This window comes from Crocodylus siamensis, chromosome 13 (genome assembly GCF_052110815.1).
Source record: "Crocodylus siamensis isolate JL-2025a chromosome 13, ASM5211081v1, whole genome shotgun sequence".
NCBI classification, from domain to species: Eukaryota; Metazoa; Chordata; order Crocodylia; family Crocodylidae; genus Crocodylus; species Crocodylus siamensis.
This window is the reverse complement of record NC_143407.1, coordinates 11,347,996-11,367,483: the sequence shown is the minus strand read 5'-3', so window position 1 is coordinate 11,367,483 and position 19,488 is coordinate 11,347,996. Positions and strand designations below refer to the sequence as shown.

Genomic DNA, 19,488 nt, shown 5'->3' with positions numbered 1-19,488 from the left:
CCCAGTCCCCAGGGGGTTCTTTATGCAGAGGATAGCACGCTGATGCTACTACCATCTAACAGAAGCACTCCTTCACTGTGCTGCCGGAGCTACGGTCCTGAGTTCTAATTCACACGGCGAGGGGGGAAGCGATAGCACAAGCAAGCTGTTGCCTGAGGCTAGTAAAACGTTCTCTCCATTTCTGTTTGAGAGCAGATTCAGACCTGAGTACACCCAGCAGCTTGGGAGATGCAGACACTGGCATGGGGGCATTTATACACGTGCTCTGGGAGGGGATGGGGAAAGGGAGCACTTTAACTAGAGTGCTGGCCCCTGCGGCCAGGAGCTGAGCAGAGCCCAGAACCCACTCCTAAAGGCAGGCACCTCTGGGCATTCTCTGAAAGAACAGTTTGCTGGTGGTGGTGGTGGTGTATGAAAGGTGGGTGTCACCACCCTCTGGGCTTTCCAATGAAACATGGCTATTGCTGCTGTGCTGAACCCAGTGCTGTTGGTGTGCACTTTGTGTGCTCTAGAAATGCCAGTCAAATTAGGACCCTTGGGGCTTAGGTCTCGGTTGCCCTAGATTTGGGATCCAAATGGGTCTTTGGCAAGTATTAGGCATCTGAATGCTCAGACAGGCAGTTCTGGACCTGCACAAAAGGCAGAACACTATTGCCTAGGGAGCATCAAAAATGGAGATAATAAGGGAATTAGGGTTGTTGAGTATGTGGGGGGAGAGGGTTTAGATCATATTTTTTAGTCAGCACCTGTAGTCTGCCTAGTCCTGTTTCAGGCACCCGCATCCTTGTTTTGGGTCTGGCCCACCATCTCTAGGATGTGGGGAGCACCGTGGAAAAAAAAGGACTTGCAGTTCCCCTGGGAGTTTAAGAGCGACATGCACCCTGGCTGTCTCAAGGACGATCATCCCAAACTAGGATGACACACACATCTCATTGTCAGCCCCGGTGCTGTCTGTAGGAGCTAGGCCTGCTCAAGCTTTGGCTTCGTGTGTGTGCATGCAGGTCTCGTGAGGTCTCGGCAGCCACCCCAGACCCACTTTAAAGGTGCTTTTAATGGACCCATCTCTGGGCTGCAGGCTGACTGAGCGGCACATATTCCAGCGTGACACACCACACTTCCCTCGCGGAGGCTGGCGTTTCACAGGCACCATGTCCCATTGCAACCCTCACCCTGGTGCATAGACGAAACAAGCTTTGGCAGCCACCCACCCAGACACACAAAATCAGCGACATGGATCACGAAGCTTTAATGATGCAGGGTCTCATTACTGCTAGGACAGGATCCCAGCCTCTCCGCACTGCTCATGCAGCTTTTGTTTAACCCCAGGGCTCCCTTGAATGCCCCGCTGCCGCCAAAGTGGTCCTCTCTTCCCCCTCAGCCTTGAGGTTTCACTTCCCAGAAGCAGCATCCCTAGCAACTGACTCCACTCCAGCCCAACGCTGCACGGACACGGCTCGAGCCCAAGCTGGCTGCAGCCCAACGCTGGCCGGACGTGGCCAGTGACATCCAACACGAGAGGTGGACAGGACAGGAAAGGGGCAGCGCTAGGATCTCGCCGGGGTCAATTTGCAGTCCCGGCCAGGGACTAGGACGCCAGCCTCCCCTTGCCGCACTCGTCCCTGGACCCCAGCGGCTCCCCATCTCCGGATCCCACGTAGGGAGGGATGTGTTCACGGTGGGACAATGCCCTTGTGTGCCCCTGTCATGCCATGTGTCCCCACACCCTTCGCAGGGGCTCCCCAAGCAGCTGCCGTGCGGGCAGAGGTGGCTGCGAGGGGGAAGCCCCCGAGGGGGGTCCCGAGCGGCACGTGCGCTGGAGACCCTCGGGCTCTGGGAGCCGGGGCGCCTGAAGCCCCGCCCCCCGCCGCGAGTGCCCCGAGGCGGCGCGGACTACACGTCCCAGAATGCCGCGGGGCAGGCCCGCGCGTGCGCAGTGCGGCGGCCCCGGGCCGGGCGGCGGGGGGATGGGGGGGCGGCGCGCGCTCCCGCGGCGGTGATGGCGGTGCGTGGACGCGCGGCGGCGGCAGCAGCGATGGCCGCGGTGGAGCGGCGCCCACCCAGCCTCGAGGACTTCGCGGGGCAGAGCTGGAGCGCCTGGGTGGCGCGCGCCGGGCCGGCCGCCGACACAGGTGAGCGCCGGGCGGGGCGGCGCCGGGCGGGGGCCGCCGGGGGGGCGGGGACCAGGGGCAACCGCCGCCGCCGCCGTCCCGTCCGCGCCCCCGCCCGGCCCGGCCCGAACAAAGGAGCCGCGCGGTCCTAGCGCCGCCTGCCCGCCTGGGTCCTAGCGCCGCCCCTCGCGCGCCGCGCCGCCGGGTCCTAGCGCTCATTGTCTCCCAGCGCCGTGGGTCCTAGCGCCGCCCGCAGCTCCGGGTGGGTGGCAGCGCCCCCTGGCGGCGAGGCGGGGCTGCGCAAAGCCCCTGCCCTCCTCCACCTGCGCCTGCTGCCTGCCCCAATGTCCAGGACCCCTTCCCCACTCCTGCCCCTGCCGCTGCATGGGATGTGTGCCCAGGTGCTTTGCTCCCCCACCCACCCCCTGCCACCGCCCGGTGCTGAGGTCCCCACCCATGGTCTCCCTGGGCTGCCCCCTGCGACTGCCGCCCCAGCCTTTGCGTTCAGCTCCTGCTCCATTCCCTCCGTCATCCGCCGGTCGATTCTCTTCCTCTCATGGCGTTTCCTGCCCCATCGTCCCCGCTGTCTGCTCCCTGTTGGCTGAGCGAGGGGCAGAGGTTCTCCCTGTCTCCCCCGACTTTTGTCCTTGGTGTCCCCGGCGTCGTGTGGAAGCATCGCCTTCTGGGGAGGCATGAGGGGCATTTGATTTCTCTAACACCACCTGACGCCAGGCCCTGGAAAGGCCTTGGGTGTAGGGGAGGGGTGAGGAGCTGTCCTTGGTGACACTCGCTGTCTTATGGAGCCTCCTTTCTCCCCCACAGCCCCTTTCTCCTGCACTTGGTGGTGGCCAGGCTCTGTGCTGTCTGATCCCCTGACAGCCCTAGCAGAGATTGTGAAAGGACCTGTTTTCTGGGCACTTTGCAGACCAGGTTTTCCCCTTTTATAGCTTAATAATGCAATATAAATTATAGTTAGACAACGCTCTGTTTGTTCCTCCAGATCTACCCCCCCACTAGTGTGCATTGTAGGATTCTCTGTACAGCTTATTTGTCAAGATTTTGTTCTGTCCGGCCTTAACTAACCCAAGCCATGGGATTAAATGTGCATGTGACTATTTGCAAATTATTGCTTTATTAAAAAAAACCACAACAAAACCCACGGTATTCCCTCTTGCAGGCTCCTGTTGGTGGAAATTTGTTTCTTTTCTCTGAGGCCGAGCCATGGATTGGCCTGACGCTGCGCTTATTTCTAGGATAATTTTAATATAAAAATGAAAAGCATCTGATGGGTTTACTGGCAAGAGGAAAGGATGGAGCCTCATGAGCGTCAAACAGGCGTAAGGATCTTCACCGTGTGTATTTGGCGCCTGAAGCAAAACGCAGACCTGGCCCGCGAGCCACTGGCTCATGTTGAGTCAGTCTGTGTTTTGATCGCTGTCTACGTAATGAGCCATGTCAGAACTGGCGTATCCTGCATCTGTGAGCTCACGGCACAGTGGCAGGCTTCCAGATGTTGAGGAATTATGACTCTTGGTTAAAGGTAGTGGGCCTGGTTCAGTCACTGCCTCCTTGTGTGATCACATATCAGTTTCTTCCGTCTATCCCTGCTTTATGCGGGGGGCTCTGGCCTCTGTGACCAGTTCTTTCTGCAGGATGAGCCTAATATGGACCTGCCTCATAGGGGCTGGTTGAGGGTTCGTTACCTTGAGATGCGAAGGGAACTTGCTAGAGAAGGGCACAGGCTCAAATTGTTTTTCAGTACAAGCAGGAGGGGATTTTTTTTATGTTGTTTTAGGTATATTGTAATAGGAACAAGAAGCCCTAAATGAGATCAGGATCCCTTTAGACCAGGCATGGAGCTGTACATACATACAGTAAGAGAGAGTCCCACCCTGAAGAACATGTGACTTCATAGATCAAAGGTAGGGGAATAATTTGCCCCCATTTTACAGATGGGGAAGCTGAGGTGTGTAGCGATTAAGCGATTTGCCCAAAATCATACAAGAAATCCGTGGTGGAGTTGGGAATCGAACCCAAATCTCCTGAGCTGCAGCCTGGATGCTGGATCCAGGATGTTTATTTTGGTGCTGTGCAGCCAGCTCCGTCTGCTCGGGGAGCATCTGAGAGACTGGATTCTTCTCGGAGAACTAAACTGAAATTTGATGTTGCCCCCAACTCTCATCCTACAAGATGCATCCCCTGTATCTGCCCTTTCCTTGGCTGTTATCTCTCTAATGCTTCTGCCCTCCCTGACTGTTTGCTTCCCTACTGCTCTCCGCCTCACGGCTGCTGCTCTGTTCCCTGGGTGCGCTGGGGTAGAACAAAGTGATGAGATGAACTCGGGCAAGGGTGCCAGACATGGGCCGCCTTGGAGGCTGGACCCCCGACCTCTGCGGGCTCGTTGGAGCCCCTGCGGTGGCGGCGTTAATCTCAGCGGCTGCGGGAGCTGCTGTTTCAGTGCAGGTCTGGAACCGAGGGATGTAATGCCACTTGCCTCCCTTCTCCCCCACCCCTTACCTGCTGTTGAAATCAAGGGGTTTAGTCATCCCTGGTGACTAAAATTGTTGGCAGGGGAAAAGAAGGGGGTGAGCAGCAGTGGCATTGACTCCCTGGGTTTTGGAGCAGTGCCGAAACAGTCGCTCCCACAGCTGTGGGGGTGAATGCTGCCGCTCACGGGTTTCCGACCTGCAGGATTCCTTGCTGTCCAGATTTGCCTATCAGGGCCAAATGCATTTGATGTCCCTACACTCAGGAAAGGTCCTCGTGCTGGATCAGTGAGCCCTGGCTGAACACCTTAGCAGGAGCTTTCTGCTGAGACCTTGTTCACACTACAGTGCTCTGCTTGTGTGTCTGTGCTCGATACTTTTGGGAGACGGCAGACCCTCCCTTTTTCTGCCAGGCACCTCACATCCACCCAGCAAGCGGAGTAGGGCTTCTCCGGCCATCTGGCAGCCAGCAGAAGGTGCCTATAGAAGTTCCTGTGCTTTCTCTTGGCTGCCACAGTCCCTTCAGTAGCTGGTGCCTTCCCAGCACACGCTTCGTGCCCTGGCAGCATCACTTTGGGTGGAGCTACCCAAAGTGCATGGATGTGCATGTGCTTTGGCAGCCCGGGGGCAGCAAATGCCATCAGCCACCAGCCAGCTAAAGGGAGATGGAGCCTAAGACGATGGTCAGTGAAACTATTAGCCATGCTGAGACTGCAGGTGGCCATAGCTAGGTTAGTGGTAGCCTGCGGCGGGGACAGGGGGATGGAAGCCCACACCTCAGAGCTGTCGCTTTAGGCTTTTTCTCTGCAGGCTCAGGCAGCCTCCCAAATGTGGCCCTCAGTGCCCAGCCAGCACAGCCCCTGGTTGGGCTGGTACAGCTGCGCCTTGGCTAGTCTAGCAGAGACATGATTTACCCAGAGCAATCGCATGAGTGTGTCTGCACCAGGGAAGTCCACCCGCACAGACAGCCCAGAGCTGGAATCCCAGTGCAGCCACAGCTGCTGCGTAACTGGGGACACTGGGGTACGTGCACAGGGCTTGTTTTCCCCTTCGCCAGAAAGCTCGGGTCCTGCTGAAGCTGTCAGGGAGGCAGAGGAGCTCGGAGCTCCGCTGAGCAGCAGCTCTCCCGGGCTCCAGGGATTGACAGTAAAAGTTGCTGATGGAGATCCCTGTGCTAATTGTCTAAACGGGATCAGCACATCCCAAACCCTGAATAAGTTCCCTCCCCTGCCCTGGGGATTGCATCCTTGCTCCAGCCCCAGCTGCGCCGTGGCAGCCATCCCTGGCACAGTTTGCATATCGGTTTCTTCCGTCTATCCCCGCTTTATGCGGGGGGCTCTGGGGACAGAGATTGCCGGAGCCCAAGGCCGCGCACCTGATTAACTGACTGATTCATAGGGATACTCCGTCTGCTGCAACTTGGCAAGCTGCCCTCCTCCTGCTTTGAAAGCAATTAAAATGCTCCTCGTTGTCCTGTAGGGGGCAGGCTCCCAGCCAGACGGGGCGTGTCCGTGGCACCGGAGGCTCTGCCTGGTGTCCATGTCGGTCGGGGAATCTGGGGTGCTGAATGTGCGAAGGATCCTGATGGGGCTGGTTGTCTCCAGCAGGGGCTGAGCTGGAGGAGAGCAGCAAGAATGGGAGCAAGAAACTGGACGCAATGACCCTCATCAAGGAAGGTAAGAGCTCGTCTGGCTCCCTTATTCTCAGGATGTCTGGTGTGGCCGAGGGAGTGCCCTGGCCCTTTGCCTTGAGGGAAAGCCCCCCCTGCTCTAGCCTTTCCCCACAGCGCCTGTGTCTGTGGTTATGTCTGCGCTGCAACCAGAGGTGCGATTGCAGCACCGGTGGCTGTAGCAGAGCTGCCTTCGATCTGGCTCGCTCGGGTAACGTTACAGTGAAGACACAGCAGCTGGGGCTGTGCAAGCCTGGCAGCAGCGCTGGGGACGTCCTCGGGCAGCGGGAGCCCATCCCACCTCACTGTGTTTCCCCAGCTATCGCTAGCCAAGCTGCTGAAAGGAAAGGGAGCTGGGGCTGCCTGTCTGCGCTGCAGTCCTGCCTCCGACTGCAGCTGATATGGGCTTTGCACAGACTCAGTCGGGGATTCGGGATAAATGGGTCTCTGCCCCAGGGGATGTTGTGGCTCCGATTGTAGAGTGAGACTGGGGTGAGCCTGGGCTGCTCTGCTAGCGGAGAGAGCTGCCAAAACGGCGATGCAGCAAGAGTTGATCCGAGGCCCAGGTTATGGCGCCTTTTGGGAGGCAAACCACATTTCCTCTTCCCAGGGAGCCGGTCTCGGGGCTTCAGCACAGAGCAAAGTGGGGACAGGACTCAAACCAGACTGTCCTTCTCCAATTCTTCACCAGCCTCTGCTGGCAGCTTGGGACATTGGGGTTGTTTGTAGGAGGGCGTGGGGAGCCAAAGCCCCCATCATCCAACCCCTGGTGTCTGAGGGATGAGTCCCCATTTGGTGGTGGGAGAGGCGCTCTGCTTGACCGGGGCTTGGCTTTCAGTTTGCAGTGGGTAAAATCCATGCGGGGGTTCTCGGGCCAGGCTCTTGGCCGGCGGAGCTCAGGCCCAGCTTCTCACCAGGCCAGTCTCTTACCAGGCGCTGCCTCTCCTCCTTTCAGACATGTCTATCTTCGGTCACTGCCCGGCCCATGATGAGTTCTACCTGGTGGTGTGTAACCACTGTAGCCAAGTGGTCAAACCTCAGGCCTTTCAGAAGCACTGCGGTAAGCTGGGGAGGAAAGGCCAGTTGACAGTCAAGGGGACTGAACAGCAGGGCCTGTCCAGTGGCAGGTGCCTGACACTGCTCTCCACTGGGCCCTCAGACACTGATGTGTGGGTGCCTGCGGGATGCCAGTGGGGTCCTGGACATCCCCTTGCTGAAGATCTAGATTGAGCCTGTCTGTGTGGGTGAATTTCCCGGGGGGGGAGATTGCCTGCTGGCTTTGGAGCGGTGCTTCTGGAAACCACCCCAGCACAATGTGGCAGCTGGCTGGATGTTTCTGCTCCAGTGAGCAGCAGCAGAGTGAATGCTGCTCCTTCCGCTCCAGCGTGCAGGCGCATGAAGGCGACCAGGGCCTTGTCCCATGCTTAGGGCTGTGGCTCCCATCTGTCTGCAGACTTGGGTAGACCTGAGTGCATCAGGGGTGTGTGTGGGAAGCTGCCCTAGCCTTTCTCAAGAGGAGTGGTGTGCAGCCAGAGCACGAGGGCACAGATGTCCCTGTGGCACACAGGGCCTTGTTTGCATGTGGCGCTGATGGAGCCTTTAATACGCTGCCCCACAGAAAGACGGCATGGACCTCTCAGCAAACTGTATTCACGGGCGCAGGCGTCCTCCAACACGCAGAAATGCCACGCGGTCAATGGGCAGCCACCTGCCTGTGGGGGCCACGGCACCACCAAGGTCACACGGGAGAAGGCCCAGGGTTCCCGCAGCCGGGCCCAGCACCCATCAGAGAGGCCAGAGAAGGCCCAGAAAGACAACCTCTGGTGAGTGGTGCTGGGAGTGCTGGGGGGGGCGCTGGCCACCCTCTGACACGGATGGGAAGGGGGATTCCTGATCTTGCCTTGGTGCTGGGAGTGGGTAGGGCCTTACCCAGGCTCTTAGGCACTTAGGATTGGGATGGGGGAAGAGGTGCAGGGGGAAGAACAGCAGGTGGTCCTGACCCAGAGGCTCATGGAGTCATGGGGGCCTTGATGCCTCTCTGGTTGTGGGAGAAAGGGAATAGCAGAGGAGCCAGAGCCTCTTCTGACATGTGGGGAACGAGGGCTGTGGACTGGCCCACCTGTCCGTGCTCCTGCCGGTGTCCACCACTGGCCATTTAAGCCATGCCCTGTGAAAGATGCTCTGGTCTCACACCAGGCAGCCCAAAGCCAAGCTGTGCTCCATGGCAGGCTCGAGTGCATGGGACTGCAAGAGAGGTGGATTGTAGGGCCCAGCCTAAGGGCGTCATGGTTAAGGTACAGTGAAGGGGGACCCCGAAGTTCACAAGCCCAAGCCACCTGTAGAAGGATGTGGATCGGGGTCTGGGAACTGCTGGCCTAGATGGGACTCAGGTGACCTCCGCTCCGATGGGTGATTTGTAGCTGTCATGTTACCTGGCATTTAGGGAAGAAGCTGCCGACCTCTCTGAGCCCGTCCCTTCTCCTTCCAGCCTGTTCATGCCGGTGGTGAACCTGGAAAAGATTTCCAGCCTTCCCAAGCCTGATGGACATGGGATCAAGGTGCCCCCAAAGCCCTCTGCCTCTTCCATGCCTGGACAGCCTTCCACAAGCTCCAAAGAGCCTTTGGGGAAACCATCCCTGGCAGCATCTCCAAAAGATCCGCTTGTGCCAAGCAAGGTGGGAGGGGACTCCATTGTGCCCACCGATGCCCCAAGCAGGAAACCGGAGAGCACATCTGCCTTGGGGGAGAAGGAGCTGAGTTCCTCCAAGCCTCCTCCCAAATCCCACAAGAAGATGGCACGTGAGTCCTGCTTCTCCTCTCTGGTGCTTCCTGGCCTTGTGGGCTGCAGGCTACTTTGTTGCCCAGTGCGGGTGATATTGAATCAGCCCAGCAAGGCAATGTATTTTTGTGGCTGCTAAACTGTAGGCATGGCCATACTGTATAGTTACACTGGTGTGATTGGTAGTACGTTGATGCAATCAAGTACGGCGTAGACAGTTTAAGCCCCTAGGCTGGGATAACTTTGCCAAGCCCAGTGAAAAATTACCTCTGAAACCTCGAGGTAGAACATTACTGCTGTCAGTTTTACTGGCGTAGGCATTGTCCACATCCATCCATGGGTAGCCATTTCCTAGGGGCAGACAGGCCTCTGGTCCCCTGCTGTTTGGTGGTGAAGAACAGTAATAGCTGTCTTCTTCTTTTGCTACCCCAGGAGAGCTGCATATTGCAGTTTGTGTTTTAGGTGCAATTTATATCCAAGTACAAACTCCATGTAAATCTCACCAGGTCTGCGTGCATCCACCCATGTGGTGCCGCTGCAGGAGACCTAGAAACAGGAGAAGCCCAGAAAAGGGATTCAGACAATCTTAGTTCTGTGGCTAGCTTAGACACTGATCCCCTATGCCAGCTGGGCACATCAGTAACCTCTCCATGCCTTTACTTCTCCACTGACAACGAGAAGAATATCTACTTCCCTGGGGACTGAGAAGCAGAACGAGCTGCCTGCACAATGCTTAGGGAACCTTGCCTGGATGGGGAAGGTGTAGAGGGAGGGCAGAAGTTTTTTATCACTTCTACATTTATGTTCCTGGACAGGGAGACTAGGGAAGAGAAAGCATTGTGGGTACATAGTCTGTGTCTCTGCCCCACTCGGAACACATGGCCTGTCCAGCTTGCTGTCCTGGGCCCAGAAACCCTCCTTAAAACACTCCACTCTTGACAGGGAAACTGGGAAAAGACTGTGCTGGGGCAGGATCCTGCACATATGTAACAGGACTTGCATGATTCAGGGCTTTTAAGGCAAAACAAGACATTGTGATCAGGCAGTCAGAGCTCCCACCTGGCATGGGCCAGCAGATCCTACCTATAGTAGGTCTGTTAGAGGGGATGAAGTATGTCCTGTCTGTTCAGGGGTGTAGGTTGTAGCTGTGTTGGCCAAAGACATAGGAGACATTGTCCTCCTGTCTGTTCAGACACTTCACTGCCTCAGTGATCACAGCCCTACAAGAGTCTAGACAGAGCAGTTTGGACTGTTGTTTGTGATTCCTTGTGCAGTGAAGTTTCCAGGCTAAAGGGATACAGTCAATATGTAAAAAAACATGCCTAGAACCTGCCAGCTCTTAGGTGATGGTGCCTTGATGTGGGGCTCATAACCCCCTTGGGGCTAGAAGGGGTGTCATAGGTAGGGTCAGGGAGTTCTAGCCATCGCACCCTTCCTGAAGTGGAGAAGTGGCTTGTGTGGGTGGGAGATCCCCAGGTGGAAGTTGCTGAGAACCACCATCATACTAGGTCATGCACACCAAGCCACACGTGGAGCTTCCCACGAAGTGCATTGTCTGCATTTCAATCCCTTTGGAAGCCTCCTCAGTGTCACTTTGCTTTCTAGTCAGTTGTATGGTTTTGCATCTCCTGCCTGACCCAGGGCTGCTTCAGATCAGGGTGTTTCAAGCCCCTACTCTAGCAGCCCCGCAAAGACCCCCCCCCTTGGTACTGGGTTTAGGAACCTTCCCTTCCCCCCCATGCTTGGTAATAACACATTCTAAATTCTTTGCCCACTCTCTTCATGGAAGGATTATGTAGAAACCCTTGCAGTCGTACCTGAGTTCTGCCCAGCGTCAAAAGAGCACAAAAGCCCTGGGATTGCAACAAGAAGAAGCAGTGTTTTCCCTTTTCTGACGGAGACAAACTTGCAGCAAAGACGTGTGATCTGAGATGCAGGCAGAGCTCCAGTCCCAATGCACTCATCTTCTCAGGGAGTTTGGAGGAGATGCTAAGGAACACGGGGTTCCTCACATGCAGGAACTAGGATTTTTGCACTGCACGTACTTCTCCCCTCAAACGCCTCGTAACTCTCTGCGATCTGCCCTGCAGGGAAGGAGTGTGACTTGAACAGGCAGTGTGGAGTCGTGAACCCTGAAACCAAAAAGATCTGCACCCGGTTACTGACCTGCAAGGTATTGTTCTAGGAGGAAGTCACTTCCTGACAAAAGGAGTGGGTGTGGGGGAGAAATCCCTTGCCCCATGGGCCTGGTTAGAAATTGAATGCATCTTCTAGGGGTGCCCCCATTACAGCTTAGTTTACTGTGGCAGGGAAGGATTTGCAGCTACAGACAAAGTGCTCTAAAGACCAAGCTGGTTGGAGAAGGGAGGCAGGAGTCCTATAGGTTTCTGCTGTCCAGTCTCAGTCTAACTGGCTCTTGGAAGTGGTTCAAAGTCCCCACGTAGTACCACAGTATTTTACAGCTAAGCCCCACTGGGGATTAGAACTGAGGGCCTCTGCTTTGAACCCACAGACTTCTCCTGGTGGAGGTGAGGAGTCTGCACTGGCTGAATCAGTAATTGGGTGTATAGATACCATAGGCTGCCAGTTAGCAGACCGTCCTGAACATACGCATGTGAGCATATCTAGTGGCATCATGTGAAGGGTGGCGATGAGCAGGTTCAGTCGCTGGGTGTCCTTTGACTGTCTCGTCTCCTGCCTGTCACAGATTCACTCTGTCCATCAGCGCCGCGAGGTGCAGGGCCGGGCGAAGGACTTTGACGTCTTGGTGGCCGAGCTGAAGGCCAACTCCAGGAAGGGGGAGTCTCCCAAGGACAAGAGCCCGGTGAGGAAGGAAGCAGCCCCCGAACGTCTCTCCCAGGATTCCTCCTCCTTGGCGCAGACCACGTTGGTTTTACCCAGCACTTCCCCTTGCCGAGCCAAGCAGCCCCACTCCCACTGCGCACCTCTCAGGTAAAGCAGCAGCGATTCCCTCTTGCCCCCATGAATGGCAGAGCCTGGTGCTCATCTCCACCTACAAAACCCTCTCCCCACAGACCAGGGACATTCCCTTGCCCTCGAGTAGGTAAGCACTGCTCTGAGACTGGGCTCCTCCAGCTTCTGTGCAAGAGACCCCAGCAGCCACACATTAGGCCTCAATGGGGATATAGGTGCTTTCTGAAAGAGGAGCCACTGTCTGACACGCAGCACCCAGCATTCAGCCACAGCTTCTCCAAATCTAACCCTGCCCCTCTGCAGCTTGAACCCAATGGCCTTCTCTCACTTCTCCACCTCTGTTAGGTCCAGGGTTTCCTCAGAGAGTGACCTGGAGGACCTGCCCACTGTCTCCAGTGAGGGAGACCCAGGCCTGTACCCCTTCCCCCTGCCCAAGGGGAGTAGCCGGCTATCGAGTGACGAGAGTGAGGATGACACAGCTGAGGATGTTCACGGGCTGGACTGCCATTATGCAACACGGCCACCGCGGCCACAGGCGGTAAGTGCCAGGCTTCCTTCAGGCCTAAGGCAGATGCCCTATGCCCCACCTGGAAGGAGACCAGAGGCCCCTCTTGGCCTTGGTCTCACTTAGCATTTAGGGTGAAAAGATCCTGCCTTGGGCTTGGATCTTGGGATCCAGCTGCAATCTGTGTCTCCACACTGGGGCTGGGAGGGTGATAGAGTGGGTGGGGGGAAGCCAGGCTGGCAGGACTCGGTCCCTCCTCGCTCGTATCTGCCAGGCTATGTGGTGGGCTCCCCACACCCTTCCCCTGAGCAGGGGACTGCTGTGTGGTGTACAAGAGTCCCTCTGTCTGTCTGCCTGATGGGTCTGCCCTTCCTCCAACCCTGACTGCAAACAGTTCTGCACCTTTGGAAGTCGCCTGGTCAGCCCAGGGTGTTACGTCTTCAACCGACGGCTTGACCGCTTCTGCTCAGCACTCAGCTCCATGCTGGAGAGACATCTCAACTCGCACATGTGGAAGTAAGTGCCATGCTGCTGCAGTCTGAGCCCGAGGTAGGGTGGGAAAGCCCTGGTTGCACCCTGAATCGGGTAGCACGGAACATAGTGACCAAGTGGGTCAGGGATTGAATGTGGTCTCTCAAAGGTACGTTGAGATGGAGACCAGCTCAGCAACATCTATCCCTACACAGGTCCTGAGTGTGGTGTTGTGTGTCCTCTTGGGCAGAGCTGAGTGCACATAGGGAGAAGCAGGCAGTGCAGGAGGAGGGGGGTTGGGAACATCCCCCTTTTCAGACCGTCTTCTCGCTCTTGCCTCCACCCCCACAAACCTCCAAGTGTTGGTGGCTGCCCCGGGATCCAAAACAGGATTTAGTCTGCTGGGAATGCCATGCAGACGCACGCTGGCAGGGAACATTGACATTCCAGTCTCCTGCTCTTAAGCGGGGAAGGTCAGCTTAGATATGCGGGCGTGTGGTAGGCCAGGGCAGGGAGGCCGCAGAAGGTTGGCGAGAAAGCCCTCGAGACCGAGGAAGTGCCGAGGAGACAGTTCTGGGGAAGGGAGGTCAGCTGACACGTCAGTCATTTTTATTCTTTTCAGCATTGCTAAATTTAGAGGGTGGCTTCTATTTCAGGCTCCGTGATAATGCTTCCCCTCCCCCATCCCTTCTGCTCTCTGCCGGGCAAGCCACCACGGCGGGATGCTGCAGGTGGGCTGGGAAGGTGCCGCGTTCTTCCCGCCGGCCCAGGGAGCAAGGGGGTGATGGAGGGGGCAGTGTTAGAGAGGAGGGCAGGGCCTTGGCTGCCAGGACTCCTGGATACTCCTCCCAGCTCAAATCGCTGATGTGCAGCGTGATCTGAAGCCAGTCACGCTGTGATAGCCTGCCTCAGTTTCTCAGTATCCCCTGTCTGTGGGAGGGATCTGAGGCTGGGCTGGCCTTTGGAAAGTGCTCAGGGTGTCAAGTGCAGTATCTGCTGCTGCCACTAATACTAGTGATTCGTATTAACCCTTTGGGAGCTGGCTGGTGTTTGCAAGAGCCGTTTCTTATTCGAAGCCCCGATTTCCCATCTTTACGCACGCTCAGCGCTGTTTTCCCCCAGCAGATGGAGCTGGAGCACTGGGCTCCATGCAGAGTCCTGATGGACCGGAGCGATGGGGAAAGACGCTGCCTCGGAAATGGGAGCACGGGGTGAAGGGAGGAGATGACCCTGGATCTGGAGAGGGTGGGAGGGGGAAGAAGATAGCTCAGGATTGATGGAGGAGGGTGTGACTGTGGAGAGGAGAGATGTGGGATTGGATGGGGGGAAATCTGGAAGACACAGACTGGGGTAGGATGGTGGAGGGGTGGGTCAGTAGGGGCTGGGGGAGAAGAGGATCACGGATCAAATGGAAGCAGCAAGGGCCAACGGGGGCATGACTGGGGAGGGAATGAGATTCAAGGTGGAGGGGAAGGAGTTAAAGAAACTGCCCTTCTCTGCACCTTCCTGACCGCTTCATCTGCTCAACCAGAAAGATCCCTCCCGCCGCTGACCCCCAGCTCCACACAGCTTCGTCACCTACCGTCCCAGGCGCCTCTGCTGGTGGCACGGCCCAGACATACAGCTCCTCCCCAGCCTGCAGCCTTCCTCACAGCGCCCCTGGGAGGACGTCTTCATCCTGCACAGCTTCTGCCTCGGTGACAGCTGCTCGGGAGAGCCGCAGCCACCCCAGCCTGAACTACACGGTGGGCTCACCCCACGCTGCCGCTGCCTGCAGCCAGTCGGACTGCACGGGCGGGAGCCAGTCCATCACGTCTCCACTGCCTGCCAACACCCCCTCCCCCTCCTTCAGCAAGTTGCCTTCCACCAAGGCCAGCAAGTCCTCCAAAGCCAAGGAGCTGGCGGGCAGTGTGGAGCCTGAGGCCTCAGCCCGAAAACGCAAGCAGCCTCTTGGAGCTGCTGCGAGCCCGCCATATAAACGGACCTGCCTCCTGGACTCAAGCAAGGGCAAGGCAGCCGGCTGCCAGGTCTCCCACCCCCCTGCCAAGACTAAACCTTCCCTGGGCTCCTCCTCCACTGCCTCCTTCAATGGAGCCCTATCGCCAGGCTCCAGAGTCAAACGGGCTGGCCACCTGGACTGCAGGGCCACGAGCCACCCACCAGTCAAAGCCTCCCAGCTGGAAAACCGGGGCTCCCCCCTCAACGGCCCTAAAGCGCTTCAGGCCAACTGCATCTCGGACGAGGAGGCCAAGAAGCGCAAGAACACGGCCACTTACTGCAGGCCAATGAAACCCAAGCACTCTGCCTCTTCCTCCTCGTCCTCGTCCTCTTCCTCTGACTCGGGCTGTTCTATCAGGAGGAAGAAGCCAGTTGCCTCCTTGGCCTTTGAGGAGAAGCGGAACGCACTGAAGGTATACAGCTTCCCGCTGATGCCAGGAGCCCCCAAGCCAGGGCTCATCTTCCTTCTCTGCCCCCACAGTGGGTTAAGCTATGGGCTGCCTCCAAACATGTGCTACAGGAGTCTCTGTATCAGGTCCCTACTCCATCCCCCCAACAGCCTCCAGTTCATCTTTGCCATCCCCAGATCGTCCTCGCCTGCATCTGGGGGATTTGTAAATGTGCCATCGAGCCAGAAAAGCAGGCAAGGTTCCTTGCAACCAGCTGGAAGGGGGTTTAGGGAGGTATGGAGCTTTCCCAGGAATAAGCTTCCCAGGTCCTAGGGCACCAGACCAGATGGGCCCATGTGATAGGGTATGAGTGCCCCTGCCCTATGGAGCCATTAGGTCCTGGCAATCATTGTCCTTTAATTGAGCCCAGTAAACTGTCACTTCATTCCTTCAACACCTGAGAATGCAGATGTCCAGTATGAAAAAAGTTAATAGGATTTTTTTTTCCTTTTTAACACGAGTATAATCCACGGCAGTAGGGGCCAACATTTTGGCGGGGGTGACAAACTAGTCCCACACCATTCCTGAGTGCCACTCTTTTCCTTGTCCGCTTTGCTTTCTGCCTCTTGCCCCATGCTCCCTGCCTGCTGTGCTTTCTGCTCCCTGCCTGCTTTGCTGCTGTGCTGCCTGGCCCATCCCTGGTCTGCCGTATGCTACACAAAGAGGCTGTTTGTGGCATGCAGGTTGGCCACCCCTGATCCACTGGCTCCCTGTAGGCTCTGAAGGGGGCACTGATGAGAACTGCACTGGACCGAGGGTGGCTGGTTACGGGGGAGCTCCCGGCTTGCTTGGCTCCCAGCAGGATTCCACATGGGGTCCAGGCGAAAGAGCTGACAAGCTGTTCTTTCCTGAGAAGGAGATACTCTTGGGACCGGAGTGGTGGCATTATCTTGGGGGAGCTCACAGCCATCTGAGTCTCGGGCACTGGAGGCAGTGGCACTGGGAGAATTATAGCTGTTGGGAAGATCACAGTTTCTCCCATCTGGGTGTTTGTGTGACAGGACTGACTTCTGGGGCCTGTGCAGCCTTTGCGGTCTCAAACTATGTCCTGTAGCCATCCTGTTTATTTAACCAGAAGATGAGAACAGGGCTGAGCAGCTGTTGAATTTGGCTGGGGGACTTTTCCTAGTCTCAGCTCTGCCTGGCTGGGTGACCTGGGAGGAATCACTTGGTATCTCTGGGCCTCCATTTCTCTGTCTCTAAAATTGGAATAATGATTGTGACTTCCCTTTAGGGGGCTGGGAGGCTTGAAATGCTGCTCTACTGTAAAAAAAAAAAAAAAAAAAGGCTATAAAATGTCCCCTCTGTACCTAGGCAGCCCAATCCTGGCTGACTCAGTCAAGCCTACTGTCTTGCTGGCACCAGCATATATTACTTGTGACTCTGTTAGTAGTGCAGAGAAGGTGCTGAAGTCAGTTCCTTGTGCACTAGCAGAGCTGGTCACCCAGTACAAACCTGGTGGTAGCAGTGCTACAGCACAGGGGCCACCTGATTTTGTCTGTTGGACAACTAATTATGAGCCCAAATGAAAGAGCTCGGGTGGACTTCCAGATCCCAGGGCAGTTTGCGGTGTTCGGGATACACACACACAAACTGGGCACATTCGATCTGCTATGAACAGAGCCAAGGGCATGCCAGGCCCTACTGGGTGTCTGGCCCTAAGAGTTCCTCCATCTATTCAGAAGCAAACCCAGTCATGAGCCTTTATTATAAATAGATGCTGATTAGATGCAGCCCCAGGGCTGTACCCCAGTCCTGAGTCCCAGCTCCTGAAAGCAGATTGTGGGCTTGTCACTACCCCCCATGACATCCCTTTTGTTCCCCTGTACTGACTGCCTATCCTCTTGTCTCCCTTGCAGTCAAAAGCGCATTAACAAGGAAGTGCCTGGGTCGTGCAGAAGGAGCCATCAGCCCCAGGGACTGGGAGCCCCTGGATCGGAGTCAGAGCCCGCTGCTTTTTATAACTTTATATTATTTTTTTTAAAAAAGAAAGAAAAGACTCTATAAAATACCTCAAGACTCTTTTCCTGTTCTGTTGCTGCTAAAAACAAACAAAAAAACCCAAGGAAAAATGAGAGACAAACCCAATCCACACCTGGGAGGAGGTTGGAAGCAGATGGACTGGACTGAGGCGGCAGCCGCACGGCCAGGCTGGGATATTTATAAAAATTACTATTGCTGTTTTTGTTTCTTTTTTTAAAAAAGAAAAACCCCGTATCAAAAGGGCGGCTTGGCCTGTGCTTTTGTGAAGGGGGGATAGGGGAAGGGAATTGGCCCCTGGTGGCAGGGCTTTGAACATTCGCTCCTGTCAGCTCTGTGTTGGGGTGGCACCACTTGCTGGCAGTGCCTGGAGGTGGATGTAGCTGAGCAGCTCCGAGTGTCACCAGCTCTTGAAAGCAGAAATTTGTCAGACAGGCTTTAGAAAGTTGCAGACTTGAAGTGATCAAAATGTCACCAGGTAACGTATCAAGTATTGCACCTAGGACATGGAGTAGAGAGGTAGTTAACCACGTTAGCCTGAAGTCAGGCAGGAGGGCAACAAACACTCAGAAATTGGTAGGTCTGGCGACACGGTCTGCTGCAGCACCCTCACACAGAAAGTATTCCCTTATCCCCTGACTGTTTCTTCTGGTCCAAGCACTGGCAGGGACCGGGGGCTGGGTTTGTATATGGGGCAGCACTAGGGGCTAAATTATGGAACTCTGCAGTCTGGATCTGGCCCATAGGTCATAGATTTGATACCCCTGCGCTGTCTGGGCAACTTCATGACAGCTCCATCCCTGAGTCTCTGCTGTCCATGCTGCTTATCCACCACAGTCTCATCTCAGGCTCAGGAGTTCCTGATCCAATCCCAAGCAGTGGCTGGGGTGTTATGAAATGGTTCTGTGGTGCAGAGAAATATTCCTCACCTCCATGGGACAGTTTCACATCGGCAGCCCCAAATCTCTTAGGCATTAAAATCTGCAGAGTAACGGCACCATTACAGCAAAGGTGTGAACACACACTGATTCTCTCATTTTCCACTAAACCCAACTACCTGCCAAGGTGAGTCGATGGGACTGTGAGTTAGGCAGAATACAGCCCACAGTCAAACCTTCCCGTTTGGCTTATGCACTTGGTAGAGCTGCTATCCCTGCTCCCTCCTGCCTCAGCAAGACTTGCCACCTCAATTTGAACCACACAGACCTCAGGCAACCCACTTAAGGAACCTATTTAGCATCCAATAAGGTACAGCAAGTTATGCATCTCGGAAGTAAGATAGCAGTGAAGACAGGAAGGTTGGCTTGTTCCATCCAGGTTGCAAGGAAGACATGAAGAGCAGGGCCTGCAAAGTCGGTTATTGGGGTGACATTTGAACTTTCCAATAAACCCACTAAGCCAGCGTGCAAGGGGGTGGCTAAGGTTATCCAAGATAATGGCTGCACAACCTTTTGCACAAAGTCCATGGCCAGAGCATCTTTCCTTCTCTCTAACAGCTGTAGTGCCTGTGCAGAGTACTTTCAGATGCTAATGTTGACCTTGAGACTTTAGTCTGTGGTCCATGGAGAGAGAGGCTCTCGGCTTGAGGCGTTTTCTGTACAGCAGGGAGAGCTTCAAGCATCTTTGACCACATTGTTTTGCAGCATCTGATGAAGCCAGCTTCAGATCATGAAAGCTTGTGATCTCTCTCTATTCTGGTTAGTCTATAAGGTGCAGATCTACCCTGCTTTCTACAGAATTTTCCCCCCGATGCTGTGTCAGGCAGTTTCACCCCAGAGCTGCATGTGTCCTCATGCTGCATGCATCACTGGTAAGGCACTTGCTGGGAGAGCCATGGGCAGATACTGGATTTTGAAAAGGAGGATGCAGATGGTGTGGTGTATCACCCCATATAACACAGTACCTACTTTTCTCCAGGTAAAAAGAAACTAGAAGCTTTACTAATATGCTTAGGGGCTAAGGCTGCATTATTCAGTTTAACATCAAAGAAGGCATGCCTCGGTCTGATCCACAGTTCAACGGAGTCTTAATTCCAGCGGGCCTGAAATTGCAAGAGGGAATCTTGTCTTTTTTGAAAGACATAAGAACTACTATTTGCAGGGCCAGACC

At 55.7% G+C, this 19,488-nt stretch overlaps 2 protein-coding genes across 5 annotated transcripts in view; both read left to right on the top strand.

The window, feature by feature from the left end:
- The first annotated feature begins 1,304 nt into the window (after nucleotides 1-1,304).
- ATXN7L2 (ataxin 7 like 2) lies at nucleotides 1,305-17,608 on the top strand. Of its 4 annotated transcripts, none has more exons than XM_090026363.1 (11): nucleotides 1,305-2,129; nucleotides 6,202-6,270; nucleotides 7,219-7,323; nucleotides 7,882-8,086; nucleotides 8,707-9,062; nucleotides 11,133-11,215; nucleotides 11,750-11,994; nucleotides 12,322-12,514; nucleotides 12,876-12,997; nucleotides 14,484-15,363; nucleotides 17,259-17,608. In XM_090026363.1, exons 1-11 carry the CDS (start codon nucleotides 1,997-1,999, stop codon nucleotides 17,271-17,273), a joined length of 2,406 nt encoding a protein of 801 aa, XP_089882489.1. In that variant the 5' UTR covers nucleotides 1,305-1,996; the 3' UTR covers nucleotides 17,274-17,608. The 4 variants fall into 4 exon arrangements, with proteins under 4 accessions (XP_089882489.1, XP_089882487.1, XP_089882491.1 ...); XM_090026361.1 differs by having other exon boundaries at nucleotides 1,306-2,129; nucleotides 6,199-6,270; XM_090026365.1 differs by having other exon boundaries at nucleotides 1,309-2,129; nucleotides 8,752-9,062.
- The window catches only part of GNAI3 (G protein subunit alpha i3), a 145,191-nt gene continuing 127,899 nt past the window's right edge, over nucleotides 2,197-19,488 (top strand). Inside the window, exon 1 of the mRNA XM_090026366.1 lies at nucleotides 2,197-2,205. The gene's annotated coding sequence lies outside the window, so the exon portion shown is untranslated. The remainder of the gene's footprint in view (nucleotides 2,206-19,488) is intronic.

What these genes read in the sequence shown, in the direction of transcription:
- ATXN7L2 (XM_090026361.1), top strand. Translation starts at nt 1,997, where the DNA reads ATGGCGGTGCGTGGACGCGCGGCGGCGGCAGCAGCGATGGCCGCGGTG. An exon ending in CCCGGTTACTGACCTGCAAG is followed by an intron (nt 11,216 to 11,749) that starts GTATTGTTCTAG and finishes TGCCTGTCACAG; the next exon opens with ATTCACTCTGTCCATCAGCG. An exon ending in CTCAACTCGCACATGTGGAA is followed by an intron (nt 12,998 to 14,483) that starts GTAAGTGCCATG and finishes CTGCTCAACCAG; the next exon opens with AAAGATCCCTCCCGCCGCTG.